The 24,968-nt window shown below is 39.2% G+C and overlaps 1 protein-coding gene across 2 annotated transcripts; it reads left to right on the top strand.

Moving 5' to 3' along the window:
- The first annotated feature begins 14,003 nt into the window (after nucleotides 1–14,003).
- On the top strand, nucleotides 14,004–24,255 carry FAM170B (family with sequence similarity 170 member B). Of its 2 annotated transcripts, XM_036769573.1 has the most exons (5): nucleotides 14,004–14,123; nucleotides 15,735–16,470; nucleotides 17,768–17,770; nucleotides 18,358–18,484; nucleotides 24,184–24,255. In XM_036769573.1, exons 1-4 carry the CDS (start codon nucleotides 14,006–14,008, stop codon nucleotides 18,449–18,451), a joined length of 951 nt encoding a protein of 316 aa, XP_036625468.1. In that variant the 5' UTR covers nucleotides 14,004–14,005; the 3' UTR covers nucleotides 18,452–18,484; nucleotides 24,184–24,255. The 2 variants fall into 2 exon arrangements, 1 of the variants encoding a protein (XP_036625468.1); XR_005011041.1 differs by lacking the exons at nucleotides 14,004–14,123; nucleotides 17,768–17,770; nucleotides 24,184–24,255 and having other exon boundaries at nucleotides 16,348–16,434; nucleotides 18,358–18,440.
- The last annotated feature ends 713 nt before the right edge of the window (nucleotides 24,256–24,968 follow it).

Here is a 24,968-nt window from a genome sequence, read left to right as displayed (position 1 = left end):
AAAATCTTTTAGCACAGTGCCTGGAACATTCTCTCTTCCCTCCCCTCCACATTTGTGTTTGTGTATTTCCAAAGTCTGGTATGTAGTAGATGCTTAATAAATATTTGTTTGAATTGCATTAAAGTATGGTCTGGTAATATACTTTAGCTATGGGGAAACTGAGGAAGGAGATGATTCGGTGCCTTTCCCAAATAAATCCATGTCAGAGCCAGAAATAGCACCTAATATAAATGGTCTGCTCATAGCCTTTTGCCTACAGTGATGGCAACTGAAAGTACATGGGTCATTTCTTAAAGCTGAGATCACTTTCCAAAGAAATATGAGCTTGGAAAAGCAGCAGTTCCTTGTGTCCAGGAATTTATTTGAATTTGCTTATTTACCAAAGTGCAGGGACCTCAGCCTAGAGAAAAAACCAGGCCAGGGCTGTGGGACAACAGTATTGCCAGGAACATTCCTAAGAGCCAAGTCAAAGGATTCCCTCCTTCTTTGACCATGCCATATTGCTCCCCACCATTGGTATTAGTGCCCAGAGTTCCTGGGTGGCCAGCTTGAAAAGATCCCAAACAAATTACGGGAATGGAGTCCAATGTGTAGGAGTTGGGGAAAAAGTAAATTTTCACACACTTCCTCCCACTTGAGGCAGACTGGAAAATAATTCGTTGTATTAACTTTTCAGGTTACTTGTAGGCATCTGTACAACAGATAGAGCACTGGTCCTGGAGTCAGGAGGAATTGAGTTCATATCTGACCTCAGACATTTACTAGCTGTGTCATTGGGCAAATCACTTAACTTCTGTTTGTCTCAGTTTTCTGATCTGTAAAATGGGGATGATAATAGAACCTACTTCCCAGGGCTATTTTGAAGATCAAATAAGAGATAATAATTATAAAGTGCTTAGAATAGTGCCTAGCACATAGTAAGTGCCATAGAATAGTTAGCTATAATGATTACTATTTGTTTTTGTTTGAAAAGAATTTCCTTCAAATTGTGATGATCAATATTGGTCTGAAAGAAAAGAAATATGAAGGCACCTCTCTTTTTCCTTTGGGAGATATTAACGAATTGCTATCTGTGATCTAAGAGGAGAGGTCATTATCTACTGGAGAATCGGGAAACTTTTGATGGAAGAGATAGTGTTCCAATTATCCTTGAGGATTATCTTTTGAATTATCCTTGAGAATTGAGTGCTCAGAATGGGACGTTTTGGGCTCAGGCTGTTCTGAGACACCTTAGAAAGCTCCTAAAAGCATAGCACTAAGAACCTCAAAGATCTAAAGGGGGGAGGGAACTTAGAAAATTTGAGACCAAGCCAAGCTGAGGCCCCCCCCCCCGCCCAAAGCACAAGAGGGAACAGAGCCTGGACCTGGTACAAAGCCCTGGACATAGAAAGCACTAATTCTGATGAATTATTATTGATTCAGAGATAACCAAAATTCTAACCCTGAAGAAGAAAGTAACTGCATAGCAACTGCAAAGCTAAATATGGATTTTCCACAAGGACCATATAAACATATGGAAGGAATAAAGCAAGAGAAAAATAAATGAAATAAAAGCTCTTAAGAAAAGAATCAGAATAAATAGGTTAGAAAGAAGAGTGGTAAATCTCACCCTAGTAATGAACTCCTTGAAAATTAGAACAGACTGAATTGAAATAAATGACTCCATGAGACAAGCATATTAAAACAAAATCAAAAGATTGAAAGACAGAAGAATATATATGTATATATATACATACATATATACATAAAGTTGAGAATTTAAGAATCATCAGACTTGATCAAAAATAATAATAAACATGTACATTATATTTCAAAAATCACAAAAACTTCCCAGATATATTAGAACCAGAGGAAAGTGAAAATGAAAATAATGTACCAATTATCTTCTTAAAGAACTCCTTACCTCTACTCCCCCCCAAAAAAAATTAACTCCTGGAATATCATAGATAAAACCTAGAGCTTTCATATTAAATAAAACATAACATAAGCAGTCAAAAGGAAAGAATTCAATACCAAGTAACTATAGTCAGGAACACACAAACCCTGGCAGGTTCTACTATAAATGAAAGGAGATCTTAAAATACAAGATTCCAAAAGGCAGAAATACAAGTTTACATCCAAGAATAATTTATGCTGAAAAGTTTAGCATAATCCTACAGGGTGAAAATGAGATTTAATGGAATATAGGACTTTCTTTTTTATAATTTAATTTTGTTTTTCTATTAATAAACATTTATTTTTTCTCTTTCCCACTCCCTCCTTCCAATTGAGCAGCAGCAACAAAAAGTACTGCCACAAGAAATATTCACAGTCAAGCAAAGAAAATTCCCTCATTGGCCATGTACTAAGATGTAGGTCTCTTTCTACATTTTAAATCTATCACTTCTATTTTGGGAGGTGGGTGGCATGCTTTGTTTTCAACCTTTTGGAATCATGGATGGTCATTGTATTGACTAGCGTTATAACATCTTTTGAAGTCATTTTTCTTTGTAATATTTCTGGTTGTTGAGTTATTTCAGTAATGTTTGATGCTTTGTGACCCCATTTGGGGTTTTCTTGGCAAAGATGCTGGAGTGATTTGCCACTTACTTCTCCAGATCATTTTACAGATGAGGAAACTCAGGCAAACAGGGTTAAGTGACTTTACCAGGGTCACACAGCTAGTAAATACCTGAGGTCAGATTTGAATTTAGGAAGATGAACTGAAATAATAAATTAAACTAGAAACTGGTTTCGTGGAAAAAAACCCCAACAAAATAGACAAACCATTGGTTAATTTGATTTAAAAAAGGCTAGAAGAAACCAAATTACTAGTATCAAAAATGAAAGGGATGAATTCACCACCAATGAAGAGGAAATTAAGACAATTGTTAGGAGCTATTTTGCCCAATGATAGGCCAATAAATTTGACAATTTAAATGAAATGGATGAATACCTACAAAATTATAAATTACCCAGATTAACAGAAGAAATAAAATACTTAAATAACCCAATCTTAGAAAAAGAAAATGAACAAGCCATCAATGAACTTCCTAAGAAAAAATGTTTAGAGCCAGATGGATTCACAAGCAAATTCTACTAAACATTTAAAGAACATCTAATCCCAATAATATATAAACTATTTGGAAAAATAGGTGAAGGAATCCTATCAAATTCCTTTTATGACACAAATATGGTGCTGATACCTAAACCAGGAAGAGCCAAAACAGAGAAAGAAAATTATAGACCAATTTCTCTAATGAATATTGATGCAAAAATTTTAAATAAAATACCAGCAAAGAGATTACAGCAATATATCACAAGGACCATACACTATGATCAGGTGGGATTCATGCCAAGAATGCAGGGCTGGTTTAAAATTGGGAAAACTATCAGTGTAATTGACCATATCAATAACAAAACCAACAGAAATCACATGAATATCTCAATAAATACAGAAAAAAAAACCTTTGACAAAATATAACACCCATTCCTATTAAAAACATTAGAGAGCATAGGAATAAATGGAGCTTACCTTAAAATGATAATTAATATTTATCTAAAACCATTTATCTAAAACCATCAAGCATTATCTGTAATGGGGATAATCTAGAAGTCTTCCCAATATGATCAAGGGTGAAGCAATGAGCTACTGCAATAAGAGAAGAAAAATAAATTGAAGGAATTAGAATAGGCAATGGGGAAACGAGACTATCACTCTTTGTAGATGATATGATGGTATACTTAGAGAATCCTAGAGAATCAACTAAAAAACTACTTCAAACAGTTGACAACTTTACCAAAGTTGCTGGATACAAAATAAATCCACACAAATCATTAACATTTCTATATATAACCAACAAAGTCCAGCAGCAAGAGATAGAAAGAGAAATTCCATTTAAAAGAATTGTAGATAATATAAAATACTTGGGCTTCTACCTGCCAAGACAAACCCAATAAACACATGATCAGAACTCCAAGTAAAGTCATATCTAAACAAATGGAAAAATATTAATTGCTTGTGGGTAGGCTGAACCAATATAACAAAAATGACAATTTTACCTAAATTAGTCTATCTATTTAGTGTCATACCAATCAAATTATTAAAAATATTTTATGGAGCTAGAAAAAATAGTATCAAAATTCATCTGGAAGAATAAGAGGTCAAGGATATCAAAGGAATCAGTGAAAAAATGTTATTTTAGCTGTACCAGATCTCAAATTGTACTATAAAGCAGCAATTATCAAAACAATCTGATACTGGCTAAGAAATAGAGTGGTAAATCAGTGCAATAGATTTGGGACAAATTATATTATGGTAAATGATCATAGCAATCTGGTATATAATAAACCTAAAGATCCAAGGTTTTGGAACAAAAACTCATTATTTCACAAAAATTGCTGGGAAAAAACTGAAAAATAGCATGGCAGAAACTAGGTATAGCCCAACATCTCACACCGTATACAAAGATAAGGTCAAAATGGGTACATGATTACACATAAAGGGTGATACCATAAGCAAATTAGGAGATCATGGAATAGTGTATCTGTCAGATCTATGGCTAAGAGAAGAATGTATGACCAAACAAGAGATAGAGAGCATTACAAAATGTAAAATAGATAATTTTGCTTATATAAAATTAAAAAAGGTTTGCAAAAACAAAACCAAAATTATAAGGAAAGCAGAAAACTGGGAAAAATTTTGCAATGAGTATCTCTGATAAAGGCTTCATTTCTTAAATATATAGAGAACTGAGTCAAATGAAAAGAATACGAGTCATTCTCCAATTGATAAATGGTCAAAGTATATGAACAGGCAGTTTTCAGATAAAGAAATCAAAGCTATCAATAGTCATATAAAATGCTCTAAATCACTATTGATTTGAGAAATGTAAATTAAAACAACTCTTAGGTACTACCTCACACCTATCATAGTAGGTAATATGACAGAAAAGGAAAATGATGGATGTTGGAGGGGATGTGGGAAAACTGCGACACTAATGCTCTGTTGGTGGAGCTATGAACGGATCTGGAGAGCAATTTGGAATTATGTTCAAAGGGCTATGAAACTGTGCGTACCCTTTGATCCAGCAATACCACTACTAATTCTATGTACCAAAGATATAAAAAAGGAGGGGTAAGGACCAATTTGTACAAAAATATTTATAGCAGCTCTTTTTGTGGTGGCTGAGAATAGGAAATGGAAGGGATGTCCATCAATTGCGGAATGGCTCAACAAGTTATGGTAAATAATTGTAATGGTATATTATTGTGCCATAAGAAATGACAAGCAGAATGATTTCAGAAAAATCCTGGAAAGACTTGCATGAACTTATGCAAAAAGAAGTGAGCAGAACCAGGAGAACATTGTACATAGTAGGAGCAATATTGTTCAATGAAGAACTGTGAATGACTTAGCTATTATCAGCAATACAATGATCTAAGAAAATCCCAAAGGACTAATGATAAAGCCTCCAGAGAAAGAACTGATATTGTTTGAATACATACTGAAGCATGCTACTTTTCACTTTCTTTCTTTCTTTTTTTTCTTTCATTCGAGTCTTACTGTGCAAAATGAGTATGTTATGAAAGTAGTTTACATGATTGCATATGTACAACCCATATTGGATGGCTTACCATCTCAGGAAGGGGAGAGAGGAGAGAAGGAAGGAGGGATAGAATTTGGAATTCAAAACTTTAAAAAAATATTGAAGAAATTGTTTTAACATGTAATTGGGGAAAAATAAAATATATTAAAAAAACACAGGGTGATGTAAAAATTCTGATCAAAGCAATGATCAACCACATCTCTAGGGAGCCTATGATGAAGCATGTTGTCCACTCACTGACAGAGAGGTGATGAATTCAATGCACAAATGAACCATACATTTTCAGACATTACCATTGCTTGTATGCTTCTTTCTCTTCCTTCCTTCCTTCCTTTCTTCCTTCCTTCCTTCCTTCTTTTCCTCCTTCTTTCTTTCCTTCTTTCCTTCTTTCTTTCCTTCCTTCTTTCTCCCTTCTTTCTCTCCCTCTTTCTTCCCCTTTCTCTCCCTCCCTCCCTTCATTTCTATATTTATTTGTTACAAGGTTTTTTCCCTTTTTCTGTTTCAATTGGAGTTTGAAGGGTCAAGGTGGAGAGGGTACAAGTATAATGATATAAAAAAGAAGAAAATAAAGATATCATCATTGAGATATTTAGAAAAAAACTGTGTATAACAGAAGAGAAGGGCATTTGAAAGGAAGCACAGAAGAACAGTTTCAAATGTAACATGTTGAATTTGTTACATATTTTTGTCTTTGGAGTCTGGGTCTCAATCTCATCACGGCTGGAAGTGCAGCATCCATGGACCTGAGGTCAATGCTGATTGGTATGGAAGCTTTAACCCGCTATTTTTCTTCTGACTTAGGCTGGCGTGACCCTCTTTGGACAGCCTGGTGCCCTCTCTCCTTGCTCCCCTCTCCTCGATATTCACCATATTGATGCTGAACTACATGTAGGTACCCAATTGGCTTTAGCCCAGCTCAGAACTCCTGTGCTCAAGCAATCCACCAGCCTCAGCCTTCCCCATGAACAGACATTACAGACATGCATGTCATCACATCTAGCTATGAGGCTGTTAAAAAAGTCTAACTGCATTTTTAAGCTATTAAAACTTCAAACTGTACTCTAAGACTTTTGGAACACCCTGTATCTTAACAACAAAAACAAAAAACCCCTCCAAACTGTATGGAACAAAGATTCATGGTTTCATACATAATCCTCTTTTTGTGTTCTACTTTTTATATTGAAACGTTTGTTTGGCGGGTATTTATTAAGTTCAGAATAAAAAAAGTAAAAAAGAAAAGATAATAGTGAAATAACTGATATCTGTTTGGTATTTAAGGTTTGCCATATGTTTTGTACATATTATCTCACTCGATCCCATTCGATATTGTAGAATCACAGACTATCTGAGCTGGAAGAAGTTTCGAGGTTCACTTAAGATCAACCTTCACCTGAACAAAAAGTTTTTTTGCAACATCCACACACAACTGTCATCCAGCCTTCTTGTAAAGAGCCCCCAGTGAAGAAAGACCCATGACCTTTCTGTCCAGCCCATTGCACTTTGAGTGACTCTAATTGTCAGCATGCTTTTCTTTGCATCAGTCAAAATCTACTGCTCTTCAATATTTGACCCTTTCTTCTAGTTCTGTCTTCTGGAGTCATGTAGAACCAATTCAATCTCGCTTCTATGAGACAGCCTGAGGAATTCTGTTCCCATTGGGTGCTTAAGTGAATCCCAAGCTGGACACAGACTATAACCAAACTTAGCATTTCTATTCCCCATTGTAGCAGACAGAAAACTATTTCCTGTCAAATTTTTTTTTTCAAAATGGCAAAATGGGAGTGGGGGTGTGTGATATGTCTTGGACAAAAAGATAAGGCTGAAGGAAGTTAGCTTCAGGCATTCCTGATGAATTAGAGGCCTCCAATGCAACATGAGAAATAAGACTGGACTGTAGTCAAGAGTCCTGAGAAAGTGCTGAGTGAGGCCTTCCCCCCCAGTTTAAAGTACAAACATTCCTGGCTTTGGAAATGAAGCAGGGATGTTTCTGGCAAGGCAGGACCAACAGCTAGAAAACAGCTGAAATATATTGGATCAGGACAGCCTCTGGAATGACAGCCCAGCTCCCCCACCTCCCCAACTTTCCAAGGTTCTCCATGAGTCGATGGACTGTTCTAAATACGTAGATAAATTCAGAAATCAAGTGGAGGGGTAGAGAAGACTAGTGGTCCATGAGCTAGGTTCCTTAGGGAAAAAAATCTCTCTGTATAAGAAGTGTCTGAGGCAGCTAGGTGGCATAGTGGATAGAATGCTGGGCCTATCCTTGAAGAAGTCCTGAGTTAAAATCCAGCCTCAGACACTTAATGGTCAAGTTACTTAATCGCTGCCTGCCTCGGTTTCCCCAACTATCAAATGGGAATAATAATACCTACCTCACAGGGCTAGGGTGACGATGGAATAAGATAATTTAGTTTTAAAAATTAGCCCTGAGTTTCAAAGCAATCTAATATTCTAAAAATGATCCAATACTTTCAAATCCTTTAATGCTTCAAGGACCCTGATTTCATTGGACTGTAGCCCATCCATGACACTGGAGGTTTTAGGGGAGGTGATGTGGTTCAAAAGTCTGCCATCCAAAGGCCATTGCTCAGTGTTGCTGTGGAGTATTTGGCCACCATTGTCTCCTGACTCCTCTTCTTCTCTTTACAAGTTTGATTGACATCATCTATTACAACTACTGGCTCCCTGTTTTTACTCTACAAGCAAAAACATGGCCCACAGGTTCTCATGGTCACTGCTTTTCTTTTCTTTTTTGCTCTCTTATGAAGTTTATGTTACATGAAAAGTTAGTCATTCAATCACAATAGCTCAGAGCACCCATTTCGGAAAATTCCTAACGTTTAGAGAAGAATTTGACTCTTTGACCTAATTTAACTTTTTTTAAACATATATCCTATAAACCCTGACCTTTCTACTTTTGAGGCAAGATGAAGAATCAGGAAATGTTTAGGCAAACGAAGTAAGAGAATTATAGTATCTATTCCTAGATAGGCATGGGGAAGGGAAAGAGTAGTCCTTTTTAAAAAAATGCCACATGATTCCTAAGAAATCAAAAACAACCAATAGCTTCAGCTGGAGTTCTCTGTCCTGAGACGCCTGCAAGGGCCTGTTGGCCCATTTCTCCCACTCTCTTAAGTTTCTCTTTTTGACTTCTTCAATCAGTCATTGTCCCTATACTCAATGCTTTCCCATTCAGAAGATTAGGTCCCCAAGGGAAGGCTGGGGAAACAGTTCTGTCACTCCTTCTTCTCAGCCTATCTCTTGCAGACTTTTTTCCCCCTTTAAGATCTCCTAGGAATGACTTAAGTCTTTCTTCCTGCTCAAAGATTTCAAGTCCCAAATCACTCTCAAGACTGAAAAGGATTGCACGTCTTTTGACCTACAAATCCTAGGAGACCAGTTATTTTTCAAATATTACATTATGATTTTTATATTATTTTTTATTGATATTTTTGTATTTCTGAATATATTTCCCCTTCCAGAATAGTTTTTCTTGGATAGGTTTTAGCGTTTTGGAAGGTTTTAACATTTCCTTTCAAAGTAAGACTTTTTTTTTCCTGCTCGGTGCAGTATTGTTCTGAGGTCCCTTTCAGTTCTGAGATTCAGTGATTCTGAAATCATCTGCCATTTGCAACTTAAATTATAGTTTTTAGTCTTATTACTCTATGTTAAGAATTCACATTTCTATAGCACTTTAAGATTTATAAAGCATTTCCTTACAACAACCCTCTAATTATAGATACTGTTAATTAAACATCCCTCATTTCGAATAATGTACATGAATTTGGGTAGAGAAAGAGGGAGGGTCTTAAAAAGTTAGCATTAGCTAGTAAAAAGTCTGAATAATAAAAATTCTTGTGAAGAAATATTCTTTAATTATTTTCAAGTGCACAGTAATATAAATGGAGGTTATCAAAGCATCACTGAGAATCCTGCTTTGTGTCTGACGTTAAGGAATAGGCATCATTCCAAAGAGCACATTGTTTGCAGGCAAAGGGATTTTAAATGATTTTGAAAGTGCTTCAGTTTTGTTTTTGTCTTTTAAAAATATTTCAATGCATTTGTGTTCCCATTGCTCCGGATACTCCAACTACCAGTTCAGGCTTCAGCCCAAGCAGGTTTCACATCTCATATGAGTCTTCTTCATGTCCTCCCACAAATTCTCCAGGGATCAGCTCCCCCTTTCAAGCTGTCCATCTGTTTTCCTTCTATGCCCTCATTATCTGACCAGTTTACTTTTCTTGGCCACATGCTTTCCAGGGATGTCTACATAGATGATGAGGTTGACACATGCACTGCCAGGGCTAGCTCAGAGTTTGGGAAGCTCTGAAAGAAAATGTGGGAGAGAAGAGGTATTAGGCTGCCTACCAGACTGAAGGTCTACAGAGCCATTATGCTGACTTCATTGTTTCTCGGATTTCACTGTGAAATCTGGACAGTCTACCAGCCACACCAGAAATTTAAACTGCATCCATTTGAATTGTCTTAGAAATATTCTGAAGATCACCTAGCAAGATAAGGTGCCAGACACTGAGGTTTTCTCTTGAGCAGAACTGCCAAGCATTCAAAATCTACTGCAGAGAGCACAATTATGTTGGGCTGGCCATGTAGCCTAAATGACAAATGTACATTGACCTAAAAGGCTATTTTAAGGAGAACTGTTATAAGGCATGTGCTCACATGAAGGTAAGAAGAACTGATACAAGGACACTCTAAAGATCTCTCTGGAGAACTTTGGAATCCATTGTGAGACATGGGAGACACTGGCCCAGCATGGCATGCCTGCATCAAAGAAGGCACTGTGTTCTTTGAGCAAAGCAGAATCTCAGTAGCAAAAAAGGAAACATGAGATGCACAGATCTAGAGACATCTCCATCTCAAATGTTTGGACTATTTGTGCCTGACTTGTGGTAGAGCTTTCTGAGCTTGTATTGGACTGGTCAGCCACAGTTGGACAGAATGTACATTGACCCCAGCATCATGATGTCATTGGTCCTCTTCTAGTATGAAGGATGAGCTACAACATGACCAGCCTGTCTCCTTTTCTGCTCAGATATTTACTGGATGAAATTTTCTGTTCCGTTCCTTGCCATATGATGCAGTCAACCATCCAACTTGTCAGGGATTGGTTAAAATTTGAAAAGTTACAGATATTTTAAGGATGTCTGTGTAAATTTAAGCTACATAGTCTATCAGCTGTATGGATTTTTAACTGAGACCTGAGAAAGACCTTAGCTTAAAAAGGCCAAGGTCTCCCACTGCATCTAGAACCATCTCCAGTTTCCCTGAATTATATCTTGCTACTGGACCCAGATAGCTCCAGAGGAGAGAGTGAGGCTGGTGACTTTGCACAGCCCTCCCTCACTTAAATCCAATTCACTTGTATGTCATGGTATCAGCTTCCTGATGTCATTCACAGTCCTCTTCAAGAACAAAGGACAAACAACAACAAGAGCAACTGAATGGTTAGTGCCAAAATTATTATAAAATTATATTTATTTATAGATAGACCTCCAACAACCTCAGTCATTTAGAACATATTCATGAACCTGAAGGTAAAAATGTGCCTCTGAGCTGCTAAAATACATGAACTGCCTCCCACCATTGAGTTCTCTTTGCTCTAATCTATTATTAGCGAATCTACTGCATGGGTTATAATTTCTGTCTTCTGTTCTAAGCTATTTATTCTCTTTCTATTTTTTTCCCTTGAGTCCTAATTTGATTTTTTATCTCTTGCTTAATTTCTTCTCTCCATCCAGGGAGCCATTATTTTTCCTCTAAGCTTAACTTGTGTTTACTCTAAGGTTACTCTATTTTTCTGTGTTTTCCCCCAGGTTCCTCTTCTGTCATAATATTTATTCATTGTATTTGGAGTTTTCTCCTGTTTACCTATGGCTCTAGCCCCAGTTCTTACATTGGAACTTTATGAGGGGGCCAGGTTCTGCTCTATCTTGCCCACATGGGTGTCTGGGCCTTTAGTCTTGTCCTCTCTCTAGGCTAGATTCTGCTACTGATGCTCTGGGCAGTTCTGGGATGGGAGCGCCTGTTCCTGGTGCTCTTCCCTGCTCACTTTAACAATCCTGACCCTAGGACAGAGAAAAAGACCTAGAGCAAGTCCTGTTTTAAAGCACCTAGTGGCCCAATGAAGACCTTGCCTTTAGCTTTTTCTCCATTTCTTTCTCCTCGCATAATCACCAACTGGGAGTATAACTGTGATAAACTCTGATAACCTTCCTCCAGGCTGAAGTCCACATAGGCAGCCGTGTGAGGATCTTTGTGGACCACTGAGTAGCCACACTGAGATCACACAGGGACTCAGAGCTCCATCGTGGTGTTATTGATTATAATGGGGGCTTGGCAGATAGCCTTTCTTAAGCCTCTTCAGCATTCGGGGCCCTGAGGCCTAACCCAGATACTCATCACTTCACAGTTGAAGTATTCTTACATTGTCATTGATCCTCAGAAACTGATCTAACTTATGCGCCATCCGAGACTCACTGTCACTGACTAAGCCCTAGATCAAACAAATAAAGCCTGTTCCTTCAACAAGTCACCAATATCTAGTTTCCAATAGAAGGACCTTCTGACATCTGCAACAGCAAAGATTACAGAAACCCAGAAAGAAGTAGACGTCACCATTGGGTTTGTGTTCCTGGCTCAAATGTTAGCCCATCATATTCCATGGAAACCCCACCTGGATTTAATGGGAAAGTACATAGCCTTTAGCCTGGGGTTTATCTTTGATCTCTATCTTTCTTCTTACCTTAGCCATTATGGCCTGGATCTTCTCTGTAAGAAGCATAGCAGTATCTCCTGACATATCTGCTGGCCAATAAAAAATTTTTAAAAACACTCCTAAAATAATGATAGCGTATTTTGGAGACTAGGCTGGCTTCAGGCGTCTTGGAAGTCCCCTGCATTGCATCTGCCTCCTTTCCATCTCCTTGATCCCTTAATACTAAATTTTGGAAATCAAACTTTACAGAACTCCTAGATTTCAGCCTTCAACTGCTTTCCCCCCTATACCAACACACACACACACACACACACACACACACACACACACACATATTTCCAGCTCTTCTTGGGCAGTGACCTACCAAAGAGCCTACTTTGTTCCCTGCTGCAGTTCTTATAGGATATTGAAAATCATGCTGGCTTCACGTCTCATTTAGAGGCCAGAACGAACTGACCTTGAGAAGTCTTATTGTCATATTCCAGGTTGGAAGTAATAAGCACCTGAGCTAGTGTGATAGTGGTGTAAGCACAAATAGAGGTAGATGTGAGACTCAACAGGGCTTGGTGCATTTGATGACATGAGCATAGGAGAGAGGCAATTCAACAAAGATGAAGGTCATATCAGACAGTTTTAACACATGTTAGGGATACTAATAAAAGGTGTAGGAGGAGAGCTCAAAATTATTAATTAGGATGAGGTTTGTATGACCTATTATCTTAGTTACTCATCAATCACTGGATAATATCCAATTATTTAAGCAGTATGAGGTATGCATTAAATGTTGATCTGGGTTCAAGTCATAGCTTTGCCTTAAAAATGTGTGATCTTAGGTAAATTATTTAATATCTTTAGAGGTTCATTTTTCATTTGTAAATGGAGGATATTAGTACATCTAATCTTAGTATTACATCTATCTTAAAGGATTGTTGTGAAAATCTACGTGAAGGTCCATAAATTAAGATATTTTATTCTGGAAATGGAAAACAAGCACATTCTCACCCTTCCTTCCTTTCTTCTTTTCCTTCTTTCTTTCCTTCTTTCTGTTATCCATTCATTTAGCTATTCATATCTACCTATTTATCATCCATTTATTTCCATATATACATATTCATTCATTTGTTCCTTCATTCATTTATCTATTCCTCCATCTACCAGATTTATTTATTCACTCATTCATTTGTGCATTCATCATCCATTCACTTATTCATTCATTAATTTATCCATTTTTTCTATCCATTCATTTGTCTTTCAAGTCATGAGTCACTTTTATATTGTTATTGTGGGATCACATGATATGTTTTAGTGCTATGTGTGTATCTTCCTCATAAATGGAAACCTGAGACCAAGTTGGTAAATGCTTATTCCCCTTGTACCTGAGGTGGATTACTTCTGTTGTTGCCATGTCTGATTTTCACCTGTGGTCCCAGAACCATCCCATGTCATTGACGAGGTCACAGAACTCTTCAGGGGCCTTGGTGACCATTTGGACCCTAACAGCTGCTCAGACTGAAGCAAGATCTGAGAGCTGCTGCCTGGGTCCATCCTTGTGAGTCAACATATTTGGAGCAGAGGCAAACCCACCGCCAACTACAAGAACACTGAGAACCCACTTAGAGCAGGGAAGAAGGGAATCAGGTGGTTTTAAGGACCTTGCCAAGGGTTATTTAGTTTGCTAATCATGAAACGCCATTATGTTGACACTGGGAAGGAGAAGGATCTGCCCTATAGCAAGGCTCCATGCCAACCTGCCGAGGAATTGGATGATGTGAACTGGGTACCTTTTTGGGAGCAGGCAGGTAAGAAGAAACAGAGCTTAGGCCAGAGCAAAGGTTGCTTTCCTTAGATGTCAGGGACAGAAGGAAAGTCATTGAATTCTACCCATGTTGAAAGATTCTGTGATGAAAATGATTCTTCTTTTAGAAGAACAGCTCATAACATTGTCTGGGTAGATGCACTGATGCATTCTTCCTGCACACATAAATAAGAATTTACTCCTTACCTGAAATTTCTCTCAGTTGTGATACAAACTTGTTACCCTAGTCCAAGGGTGGGGAACCTGTGGCCTCGAGGCCACATGTGGCCCCCAGGTCCGCAAATGTGACCCTTTGACTGAATCCAGACTTCACAGAACAAATTCTCCCTTTATGAAAGGATTTGTTCTGTGAAGTTTGGATTCAGTCAAAGGGCTGCACTTGAGGACCTAGAGGGCCATATGTGGCCTTGAAGCTGCAGTTTCCTCCCCCCTGCCTTAGAGGTGTGGGAGTGGAGGCTTTGGGTGACTATAATTATAACAATAACAATAATAATATGAAATAAGATCCATACCACCAAGACCAATAATGATAGTTGATAAACAACTTAGGTTTAAATAGTACTTTAAGGTTTCCAAAGAGCCTGGCATGCATCGTATCTTCACCATAACCCTGGGAGGTAGATGTAATTATTTTCTTCTTTTTCCAGATGAGGAAACAGAGGCTTAGAAAGATAAAGTGTATTTTCCAAAATTACCCAATAAGCAAATGTAAGACAGAGGATCCCTTGACTCTAAGTCTAGTGAGATAACTCACTGATGGCACACCCGAATCAGTACCTGTCTTCTCATTAAGTCTGGTATTGGCATCAGAAAGGCCTGAACTTGAGTCCGTACTACTACTACTACTACTACTACTACTACTACTACTACTACTGCTACTACTACTACTACTACTACTACTACTACTACTACTAATGCTATTACTACCACTACCACTACCACTAATTACAATAAATATATGTCTGAATCTGAATTTGAACTCAGGGCTTTCTGACTCCTGGCCTAGGGATCTGTGTACTATGCTGCCACTTAGCCCTCTCACTCTTACCTCCAGAATCAAATATAAAGTCTTATGAGGGATATCTAAAACTCTTTACCACCTGACTTCTTTCTATCTTTCCAGTTTATTTTAAAAAAATACCAAACTCCTATGAATGCACTATATGGCCCAACCATACTGATGACTTGCTATTTCTCACGGGCAATCCTCTATGTCCCACCTCCTCGTCCTTACATTGGCTCCTCCCCATGTCTCTCTCATCTAAGCTCCTAGTTTTAGAATCTCTGGATTTCTCTAAGACACAGCTCAAGCATCATATCTTGCAGGAGGTCCTGTCTTGCAGCAGCTAGTCCCTTTCCCTATAAATCTACTTTCTTCTACTCTGTCTTCATCTTGGATGTAACGCCTCACATTGATGGCATCTCTCTGTTCAAATGTGAGCTCTATGAGAGTAGGGCATCGTTTTTTTTTTCGTTTTTGCTGGCTCTCTTCTCAGAGCTCAGCATAGTGCCTAGCACTTAGCAATCACATAATAAATGTGAGCCAATGGACTGTGTGAAAGGAAACTGATGACCTTTTACTTTTGTCCTGTAGGAGATGTGAGGGAAGAAGAATCTGAACCTGTCCCTGGACCTTCAATAAACAGGGCCCAAGATGCTGGCTTAGAGTCCAAGGCTCATAGCCCACAGTGGAGGAGTAGAACACCCTCAGCTCACCAGTCTTGTTCACAGTATTACTCTTGCTTCTCTTCAATAACCAACTCAGAGGAGAACAAGTCTCAGCAAAACGCATATGCCTTTTACACCCGGGTGCAAACGGTCCAGGGTGTGGCTGTGGCCTGGGAGACAGAGTCTGGGTTTGAGCCGATTGGTATTAGGCCTCGAGTAAGGGAGGCTGAATTCACTGAGAGGCAGAAGAGGGCCGGGTCTCCCCTTGAAAGTATTTCTACTAGTGACCTGGTCAGTGATATCGATCCTTGGGAGGGAGATGCCTTTCAGGAACTAGAAGAGCCAGAGACGCCGGTACTGTCAGATTGTACCCAGGAGTTAAGGGAAACACCTGATTGGCTGATCACAACGAACTATGGCCTCCGCTGCTTGGCTTGTTGCAGGATCTTTCCCAATTTGGAAGGCCTCTTACACCATGCCCAGCATGGGATCAAGGAGGGCTTCAGCTGTCATATTTTCTACCGGGAAATGCTTCAGAGAAGACAGTCTCAGAGTCAACTGCTGGAACAAGCACCAGAGGATCAGGACCAGGACCAGGGCCAGTCCCGTAGCAGTGAGCCTAGCAGGTGCCGTATAATGCTGTTTTGGTCTCAAAGAGACAAGTAATGAGCTGGAGTTCATGTGTTTGGGGAGCTGGGACTTTTCCCATCCTAACACCCCCTGGGGTCACCCCAGTTTTCCATTGACTCTTAATTTATCATAATCACCTCCTGAACTAAAAGCATAGGGATAAATAGAGTGAAGAGGAAAGTGGAAAGACAGAAGACAATAAAAAGGGATGAGGAGATGAAAAAAGGGACAAAGAGGAAGGGAAGGAAGAAAACTTCTCAAAGATCATGGAAGTTGTAGAGAAAGAGGCCCCCTTGACAGTCTGAGGACTAAGCACAGGGTGCAGGGAAATCAGGTTCAAGATAGCAGCTAGCTGAGAGGAAGATACTTTGAATTTCAGTGTAAGGGAGCATAGGACTTCCTTAAGTACATTTCCAGCATGAATACAAAGATAATATTCTTTTTTCCTCCCCTATCCCTTCCCCTTTTCTTCTCTTCCTGCCTTCCTTCTTCCCTTCTTTTCTTCCACTACCTCCTTTCCTTCCTTCCTTCCTTTCTCCCTTTATGCCTAATACTTTGGTAAGTTTCAGGAACACAAAGGAAAAAAACAGTACAGACCATTAAAAAGCCTACATTATCTAGGTGAATATGATCATAGATGAATAAATTTCAAAATATGTGTAATATATAATCATACACATATGTAGCATATCTATATATAGAGTACAGTTATGTATGTGTGTGTGTGTGTGTCTGTAGTGGTAACTTGGGGGTATGTGAAGCTTAAGTTACATTAACAACTTAGAATCAATTCAAGCTTCCTGTAGAAGGTGACAGGAGATGGAGTCTCGAAGGGTGTTGTTATAATGTGTTTGAAGAGTGGCTGGGGAACAAAGGGGGAAGAAAAAATGGGCCAACAATCATCCCCAGAATGATTCTACGGAGCAGAGATGTGCTTCTTTTTGGAGAGATTATTAAGTTGGTAGAGGAAAGAAAAAGGGAGAGGATGACGGAGGAGGAGGAGAGGGAGAGTAAAAGGAACTATGCCAGGCAAACATACCAGCCAATTAGTGAGTCTAATAGAGAAACAAAAAATTGTTGATTGCAGCTTTCAGAGCCATGATATTGTGCTGGGGGAAACAAGACAAGTTCTCTGTCCATTGGACTCTCCCAGGGCTTTACCCTTGAATTGACATTGTAGGATAAAAATTATACAGCAAGGACCTTTTCTTTCCTTAAATCATCATTAATGAGGATCAGACAGAAATAGTCTGAGTGTGTAGAGGTAAGGGAAGAAACCCTCTTGCTGTTAATCATTATAAATGAGCAAGACATTAATATTTGTAAGAGCCAGTAAGACCTTTTTGAGGCAAGTCTGTTCTGCCTGTCAGTTCCTTTATTTCTTTAGTTTGATATTTCATGTACCTTGAACTAGGATCTCTGTGGTGGCCAAAAACTGGATCAGTTCCAATTAGACTAGACTACATCAACCCTTAGGGGACTGAGATGATTTTGATTGGGCAAAAGATCCAGATGACCACATATCTTCTCCTCCTCCTCCTTCTCTTTCCTTCATGCCACCCAAAGAAAGCCTCAAAAAAAACCCAAATCTTACCAGAACTTGAATGGTAAGAGATGCTGATGAAATGATGTCATTCCTTTTTTAATGACCAAATATTGCCAATTATTAACACGGACAAGAAATCCTTCTTGTGGATTTCTATATTGCTATGAGTGATCTGCAGACTGCATTTGAAATTTCAAATGTCACGTGTCTTTCTCATTAGAGCCTGCCCATCTCATTTCAAGGCTCAGGTCAAAATAGGGGGTATCCACAAAGAAGACACTTATGCAGTGGCAGAAATGTTGACAGGATATGTCTGATTCCCAGGGTTTTGGAATATTAAAGCTGTTTCACATGTGTCTTTATTGTCTTGTAGCTTATCAGCAACAACAGCAAAGGAGAAGCGTCCTAGGAAGTCCTGTGTCATCTCCAAGGGAATGGATCAGCACAGAGATCGAGAGCAGAGCTAAGAAAAGCAGAATGAAGAGAGAAATCAAGAGAAGGTGAGGGAGAGGGAGGGCAAAAAAGAGCTGAGGATGAGAAAGCTACAAGAGGAGAGGAAAAGGGTGCAAAGTGTAAAGGGTTGGGGACAATAGGATGGAGACATTTGTAAAACTTTGACTCTATATGTCAGTCTGGATCAGGAGCATCATCTGGGGTGAAAGGTTAGGAAATTTCTTGCATGTGAGAATGTTGCTTTCAAGAAGGTAGTGATGTGAATATCTTTTAATTATGAATGATCAGTTTCTGAGTTGCAATCTACAAACCCTCCACAATCAACAAGGATTTATCAAATGCCTACTACACACTAGATATGAGGATTAGGAAGAGATAGTGATAAAGCAAGAGTGTTGATCTTGTAGCCTCATGCTACCCTTCTACAGAAGTCACTTTTCCTCTGTACCAGCATCTAGACAAGTACCTCCAAAACCTAGCATGTTTTTCCTTCCAACTAGGTCTCTGTTCCCATCACACCTAGGTTTTTTATGTTTTATTATTTTATTTTTACATCACATTTATTTTCAAATATATCCCTCCTCTCCCCTACCCTGTTTCTCTTCCCTGGTAACAAAGATTTTTTTTAAAAAGCTCAGCCAAAATAACTGGAATAACATAACTATTTATTTTTTTTTTAATTTTTTTTATTTTTTTATTTTTTTTTTCAATGCAATTTATTTATTTAACATATTTGGTTTTCAGCATTGATTTTCACAACAGTTTGAATTACAAATTTTCTCCCCATTTCTGCCCTCCCCCCCCACTCCAAGATGGCGTATAATCTGGTTGCCCTGTTCCCCAGTCAGCCCTCCCCTCTATCACCCCCCTCCCCTCTCATCCCCTTTTCCCTTCCTTTCTTGTAGGGCAAGATAAATTTCTACGCCCCATTGCCTGTGTATCTTATTTTTTAGTTGCATACAAAAAATTTTTTTGTTTTTGAACATCTGATTTTAAAACTTTGAGTTCCAAATTCCCTTCCCTCTTCCCTTCCCACCCACCCTCCCTAAGAAGTTGAGCAATTCAACCTAGGCCACACATGTATTATTATGTATAACCCTTCCACAATATTCATGTTGTGAAAGGCTAACTACATTTTGCTCCTTCCCAACCCATCCCGCTTTATTGAATTTTCTTCCTTGACCCTGTCCCCTTTCCAAAGTGTTTGTTTTGATTACCTCCACCCCCATCTGCCCTCCACTCCATCATCCCCCTGCCTTTTATTTTATTTTTTTTATCTTCCTCCCTCTTCTTTCCTGTGGGGTATGATACCCAACTGAGTATGTATGGTATTCCCCCTCAGGCCAAATCTGATGAGAGCAAGGTTCACTCATTCCCCCCTCACCTGCCCACTCCCCTCCTCTCCTAGAACTGCTTCCTCTTGCCACCTTTATGGGAGAAAATCCACCCCATTCTATCTCTCCCTATCTCCCTCTCTCAGTAAGTTACTCTCTCATCCCTTAATTTCATTTTATTTCTTTTAGCTATCTTCCCTTCATCCTCAACTCACCCTGTGTCTGCTCTCTTTCTTTTACATATATATATATATACACATACATACACATACATACATATACACATAGATACATGCATACATACACATTCACTTATATATATACATAAACATATATATATATGCATACATATATATATGCATATTCCCTTCAACTACCCTAATACTGAGGTCTCATGAATCATACTCATCATCTTTCCATGTAGGAATGTAAACAAAACAGTTCAACTTTAGTAAGTCCCTTGCAATTTCCGTTTCTTGATTACCTTTTCATGCTTCTCTTGATTCTTGTGTTTGAAAGTCAAATTTTCTATTCAGTTCTGGTCTTTTCACTGAGAAAGCTTGAAAGTCCTCCATTTTATTGAAAGTCCATATTTTGCCTTGGAACATGATACTCAGTTTTGCTGGGTAGGTGATTCTAGGTTTTAATCCTAGCTCCATTGACCTCCGGAATATCGCATTCCAAGCCCTTCGATCTCTTAATGTAGAAGCTGCCAGGTCTTGGGTTATTCTGATTGGGTTTCCACAATATTCAAATTGTTTCTTTCTGGCTGCTTGCAGTATTTTCTCCTTGATCTGGGAGCTCTGGAATTTGGCAACAATATTCCTAGGAGATTTCTTTTTGGGATCTATTTGCGGAGGCGATCGATGGATTCTTTCAATTTCTATTTTGCCCTGTGGCTCTAGAATATCAGGGCAGTTCTCCTTGATAATTTCCTGAAAGATGGTATCTAGGCTCTTTTTTTGATCATGGCTTTCAGGTAGTCCAATAATTTTTAAATTATCTCTCCTGGATCTATTTTCCAGGTCAGTGGTTTTTCCAAGGAGATATTTCACATTGTCTTCCATTTTTTCATTTCTCTGGTTCTGTTTTATAATATCCTGATTTCTCATAAAGTCACTAGCTTCCACTTGCTCCAATCTAATTTTTAAAGTAGTATTTTCTTCAGTGGTCTTTTGGACCTCCTTTTCCATTTGGCTAATTCTGCCTTTCAAGGAATTCTTCTCCTCATTGGCTTTTTGGAGCTCTTTTGCCATTTGAGTTAGTCTATTTTGTAAGGTGTTGTTTTCTTCAGTGTATTTTTCAGTATTTTTTTGGGTCTCCTTTAGCAAGTCATTGACTTGTTTTTCATGGTTTTCTCGCATCCTTCTTATTTCTCTTCCCAATTTTTCCTCTACTTCTCTAACTTGCTTTTCCAAATCCTTTTTGAGTTCTTCTATGGTCTGGGGCCAGTTCATGTTTTTCTTGGAGGCTTTGGTTGTAGGCTCTATGACTTTGCTGTCTTCTTTAGGCTGTATGTTTTGGTCTTCTTTGTCACCAAAGAAAGAATCCAAAGTCTGAGACTGAATCTGGGCGCGTTTTCGTGTCCTGGCCATATTCCCAACCAACTAACTTGACCCTTGAGTTTTTCAGTGGGGTATGACTGCTTGTAGATTACAGAGTTCTATGTTCTATGTTTGGGGGGGAGGTGCCAGCTCTGTCAGAGCCGCACTCCTCCTTCCCCAAGGACCCCCAGTCCAGGCTGGGCTCAGATCTTCGGCAGGCTGTGCACCCCTGCTGTGATCCGCCGCTTAATTCCCCCCACCAGGTGGGCCTGGAGCCGGAAGTAACAACAGCTGTAGCTGCCCCACCTCCGCTGCCCCCGGGGCTGGAAGCCGAACCGCAAACTCCTTCCACTCCCGCAGCTTTTCCCACTAACCTTCTCCGCAGTCTTTGGTGTTTGTGGGTCGAGGGGTCTGGTAACTGCTCACGTATTCAGGGCGCTAGGGCCCCCTCCTCCCGGCTTCTGCTCTGGATCGTCCACGCCGCTCAGGCTGGGCTCTGCTCCACTCCGTTCCCAGCTCCCAGCTCCCCGCTCCCAGCTCCGTGTGGAATAGAGCTCACCCAGAGACCATCCGGGCTGTCCTGGGCTGGAGCCCTGCTTCCCTCTGCTGTTCTGTGGGTTCTGCCGTTCTAGAATTGGTTCAGAGCCATTTTTATAGGTTTTTGGAGGGACTCGGGTACGGAGCTCACTCTAGTCCGTGCTTACCAGCCGCCATCTTGGCTCCGCCCCCGCCAACATAACTATTTATAATATTGCACATTCAGAGTCCCTTATCTTTTCAATGAAAAAGTGCGGGTAATTATTTTTGTGTCTTCTCTGGTGTCAATAAATTAATCAGCAAGCACTATGTATCAGGCACTATGTTATGCACTGGGGATGCAAAGACAAAAATGGAACACTCCCTGCCCTCAAGGAGCTTTGATTCCATCAAGAGAGACAACATGTACATAAGCAGGCATATACAAAATATTTTCAGAATAAATGCGATGTCATTTGGGAAGACACTAGCAGCTAATGGGGGAAGGGGAGAGCCAATATCAGAAAACAATATACAGAAAGTGCTACTTAAGCGGAGATTTGGAGCAAACAAGGAATTCTCGAAGACAGAAGTAAGGTGGACATTCCAGGCATGGGAGATAGCCATGGAAAAGGCAGAGAGAATGGGAAGTAGACTGTTGTGTGACCAACAACAAGGAGGTCAGTTTGGCTTAACCACAGAGTAAAGGAAGAAGAGTAATAAACAAGTATTAATTAAGCAACTATTGTGTGCCAGGCATTGTGCTAGGTAGGGTGCTGTGATTACAAAGACAAAAATGAAATAGTCCTCACTCTCCATAAGCTTATTGTAGCTTAGTCATGATAATTGCCCCGCATTCAGTTGTTACTTCATATATCTTCCTATGTTTCTTGGAACCCCTTGTAATTGTCATATAGTATAATAATTTTGCATATCACAATTTGATATAACCATTGCTTAATTATCTGGCATCAATTTTTGTTTCCAGATTTTTGCTACCACAAAAAAAGATGTTATGAACATTTTGATCCATTTGGGGCCTTTTTTCTGTCTTTGACCTTCTTGAGGTATACGCCCAACAGAGGGATCTCAGGATTAAAGGATATGGATATTTTAATTGTCACATTTCCAAAGTATTTTCCAAAATGGTTGACCTAATCCATAAGGCAAGGAGATAGGAGGTGGATTGTTGTATGTGAACAACAACAAGGAGGTCAATTTGACCTCACCATGGAGTACAGGAAGAGAGGACTAATTAACAGGCATTTATTTATTAAGCCCCTGCTATGTACCATGCATTATGCTAGGTGCCGTGATTACAAAGATGAAAATAAAGTAATCCTTGCCCTCAAGAAGCTTATTGTATAAAGGCATTTTAGTGTCTCTCTCTCTTCCTCATCCTCTCCAACCCTGACTATTTCCATTTTTCATCATCTTACCTAATTTACTAGATATGAGGTGGAAGAATGACTAGAGAACTGGATGTAGAATGAGGAAGACCTCATCTCAAACATGGACCCTAGACAAATCTCTCAACCTCTCTGCCTCATTTTCTTCTATTGTAAAATGATGGAGTTGGACTAAACTGTTTCTAATGTCCTTTACAATTCTTAATATCTGATTCCATGATGCTCAAAGATGTTTTAATTTACATTTTAAAAATTATTCTTTCACACGACTACTTATGGTTTGTAATTCTTTTGAGAACTGCTTGCTCATGTCCTTTGATGACTCATCTATTGTGGAATAGCTCTTGGTCTCACATGCAGCCTTCTTCTCCTCCTCCTCCTCTTCCTCCCCCCCCTCCTCCCCCTCCTCTTCCTTCTCTTCCTCCTCCTCCTCTTTCTTCTTCTTCTTCTTCTTCTTCTTCTTCTTCTTCTTCTTCTTCTTCTTCCTTTTCTTCTTCTTCTTCTTCTTCTTCTTCTTCTTCTTCTTCTTCTTCTTCTTCTTCCTTTTCTTCTTCTTCTTCTTCTTCTTCTTCTTCTTCTTCTTCTTCTTCTTCTTCTTCTTCTTCCTTTTCTTCTTCTTCTTCTTCTTCTTCTTCTTCTTCTTCTTCCTTTTCTTCTTCTTCTTCTTCTTCTTCTTCCTTTTCTTCTTCTTCTTCTTCTTCTTCTTCCTTTTCTTCTTCTTCTTCTTCTTCCTTTTCTTCTTCTTCTTCTTCTTCTTCTTCTTCTTCTTCTTCTTCTTCCTTTTCTTCTTCTTCTTCTTCTTCTTCTTCTTCTTCTTCTTCTTCTTCTTCTTCTTCTTCTTCTTCTTCTTCTTCTTCTTCTTCTTCTTCTCCTTCTTCTTCCAAAAGGCAATGTCCCTGTGTGTGAATGAATTATAATTATCCATCTTTCTGATTCTCGCCAGATCTAGGAGGATGGTGAAGAGAACCGAGGAATGCAAGATGACCCCAGCAGTGTCTTTAGGCAGGAAACATCCTTCACTTTCTACAGAAGTGGAACAGAGAGCAGAGTAAAAGAGGGGACAGGAGATCCAGGCTGTGCGACTGTCCAACGGGGGCTTTCTGGCTAAAAAGGGTGATGGAACAGGTCAAAATACATGTGGTCTATTCCAGATTACAGGACTTCATGTAAAAGAAAGTACTGGCCTGAATCTGATGTTAAGAACATAAATGGCTGGTTTAAACTCATGACTCATTCTCTCTATCTCTCACACCGTGACTGACCCATAGTACCAATGATACCTCTCTGAACCACCAGCCCCACACAGAGCCCTACAGGCTCAGGCCCTATTATTGCATTTGGACTCACACCTATTTGTTATGCCCAACCCTGGATGATAAGAGGATAAGTCCTCTTCTTGGTGCCTAGAGCATCCTGTTTTAAAATACAAATACCATAAATATTTATATGAAAAATATATAAATGTCTAAATATGTCTAAAAATGTCTAAATAGAAAGATTTAAAATATACATAAAGGCATTTAAAATACACATTCTGGGAGGCATGATAGGACACTAAACTCAGTTACACTAAGTTTCCGATGACTCATCAGATTCATGCTCTTCTTGTCTTTGGTGCCAGGATGGCCATGGAACACTGATTGGTGACTTTTGTGCACCAGTGGCCTCTATGACATTGTCATGCTAGTTTCCAGAGTGGACCTCTTTCAGGACAGTTGAGATGGGAAA

The sequence above is a fragment of the Trichosurus vulpecula genome, chromosome 8 (assembly GCF_011100635.1).
Source record: "Trichosurus vulpecula isolate mTriVul1 chromosome 8, mTriVul1.pri, whole genome shotgun sequence".
NCBI classification, from domain to species: Eukaryota; Metazoa; Chordata; class Mammalia; order Diprotodontia; family Phalangeridae; genus Trichosurus; species Trichosurus vulpecula.
The sequence above is the reverse complement of the archived record's forward strand: the minus strand, read 5'-3'. Positions and strand labels throughout refer to the sequence as shown.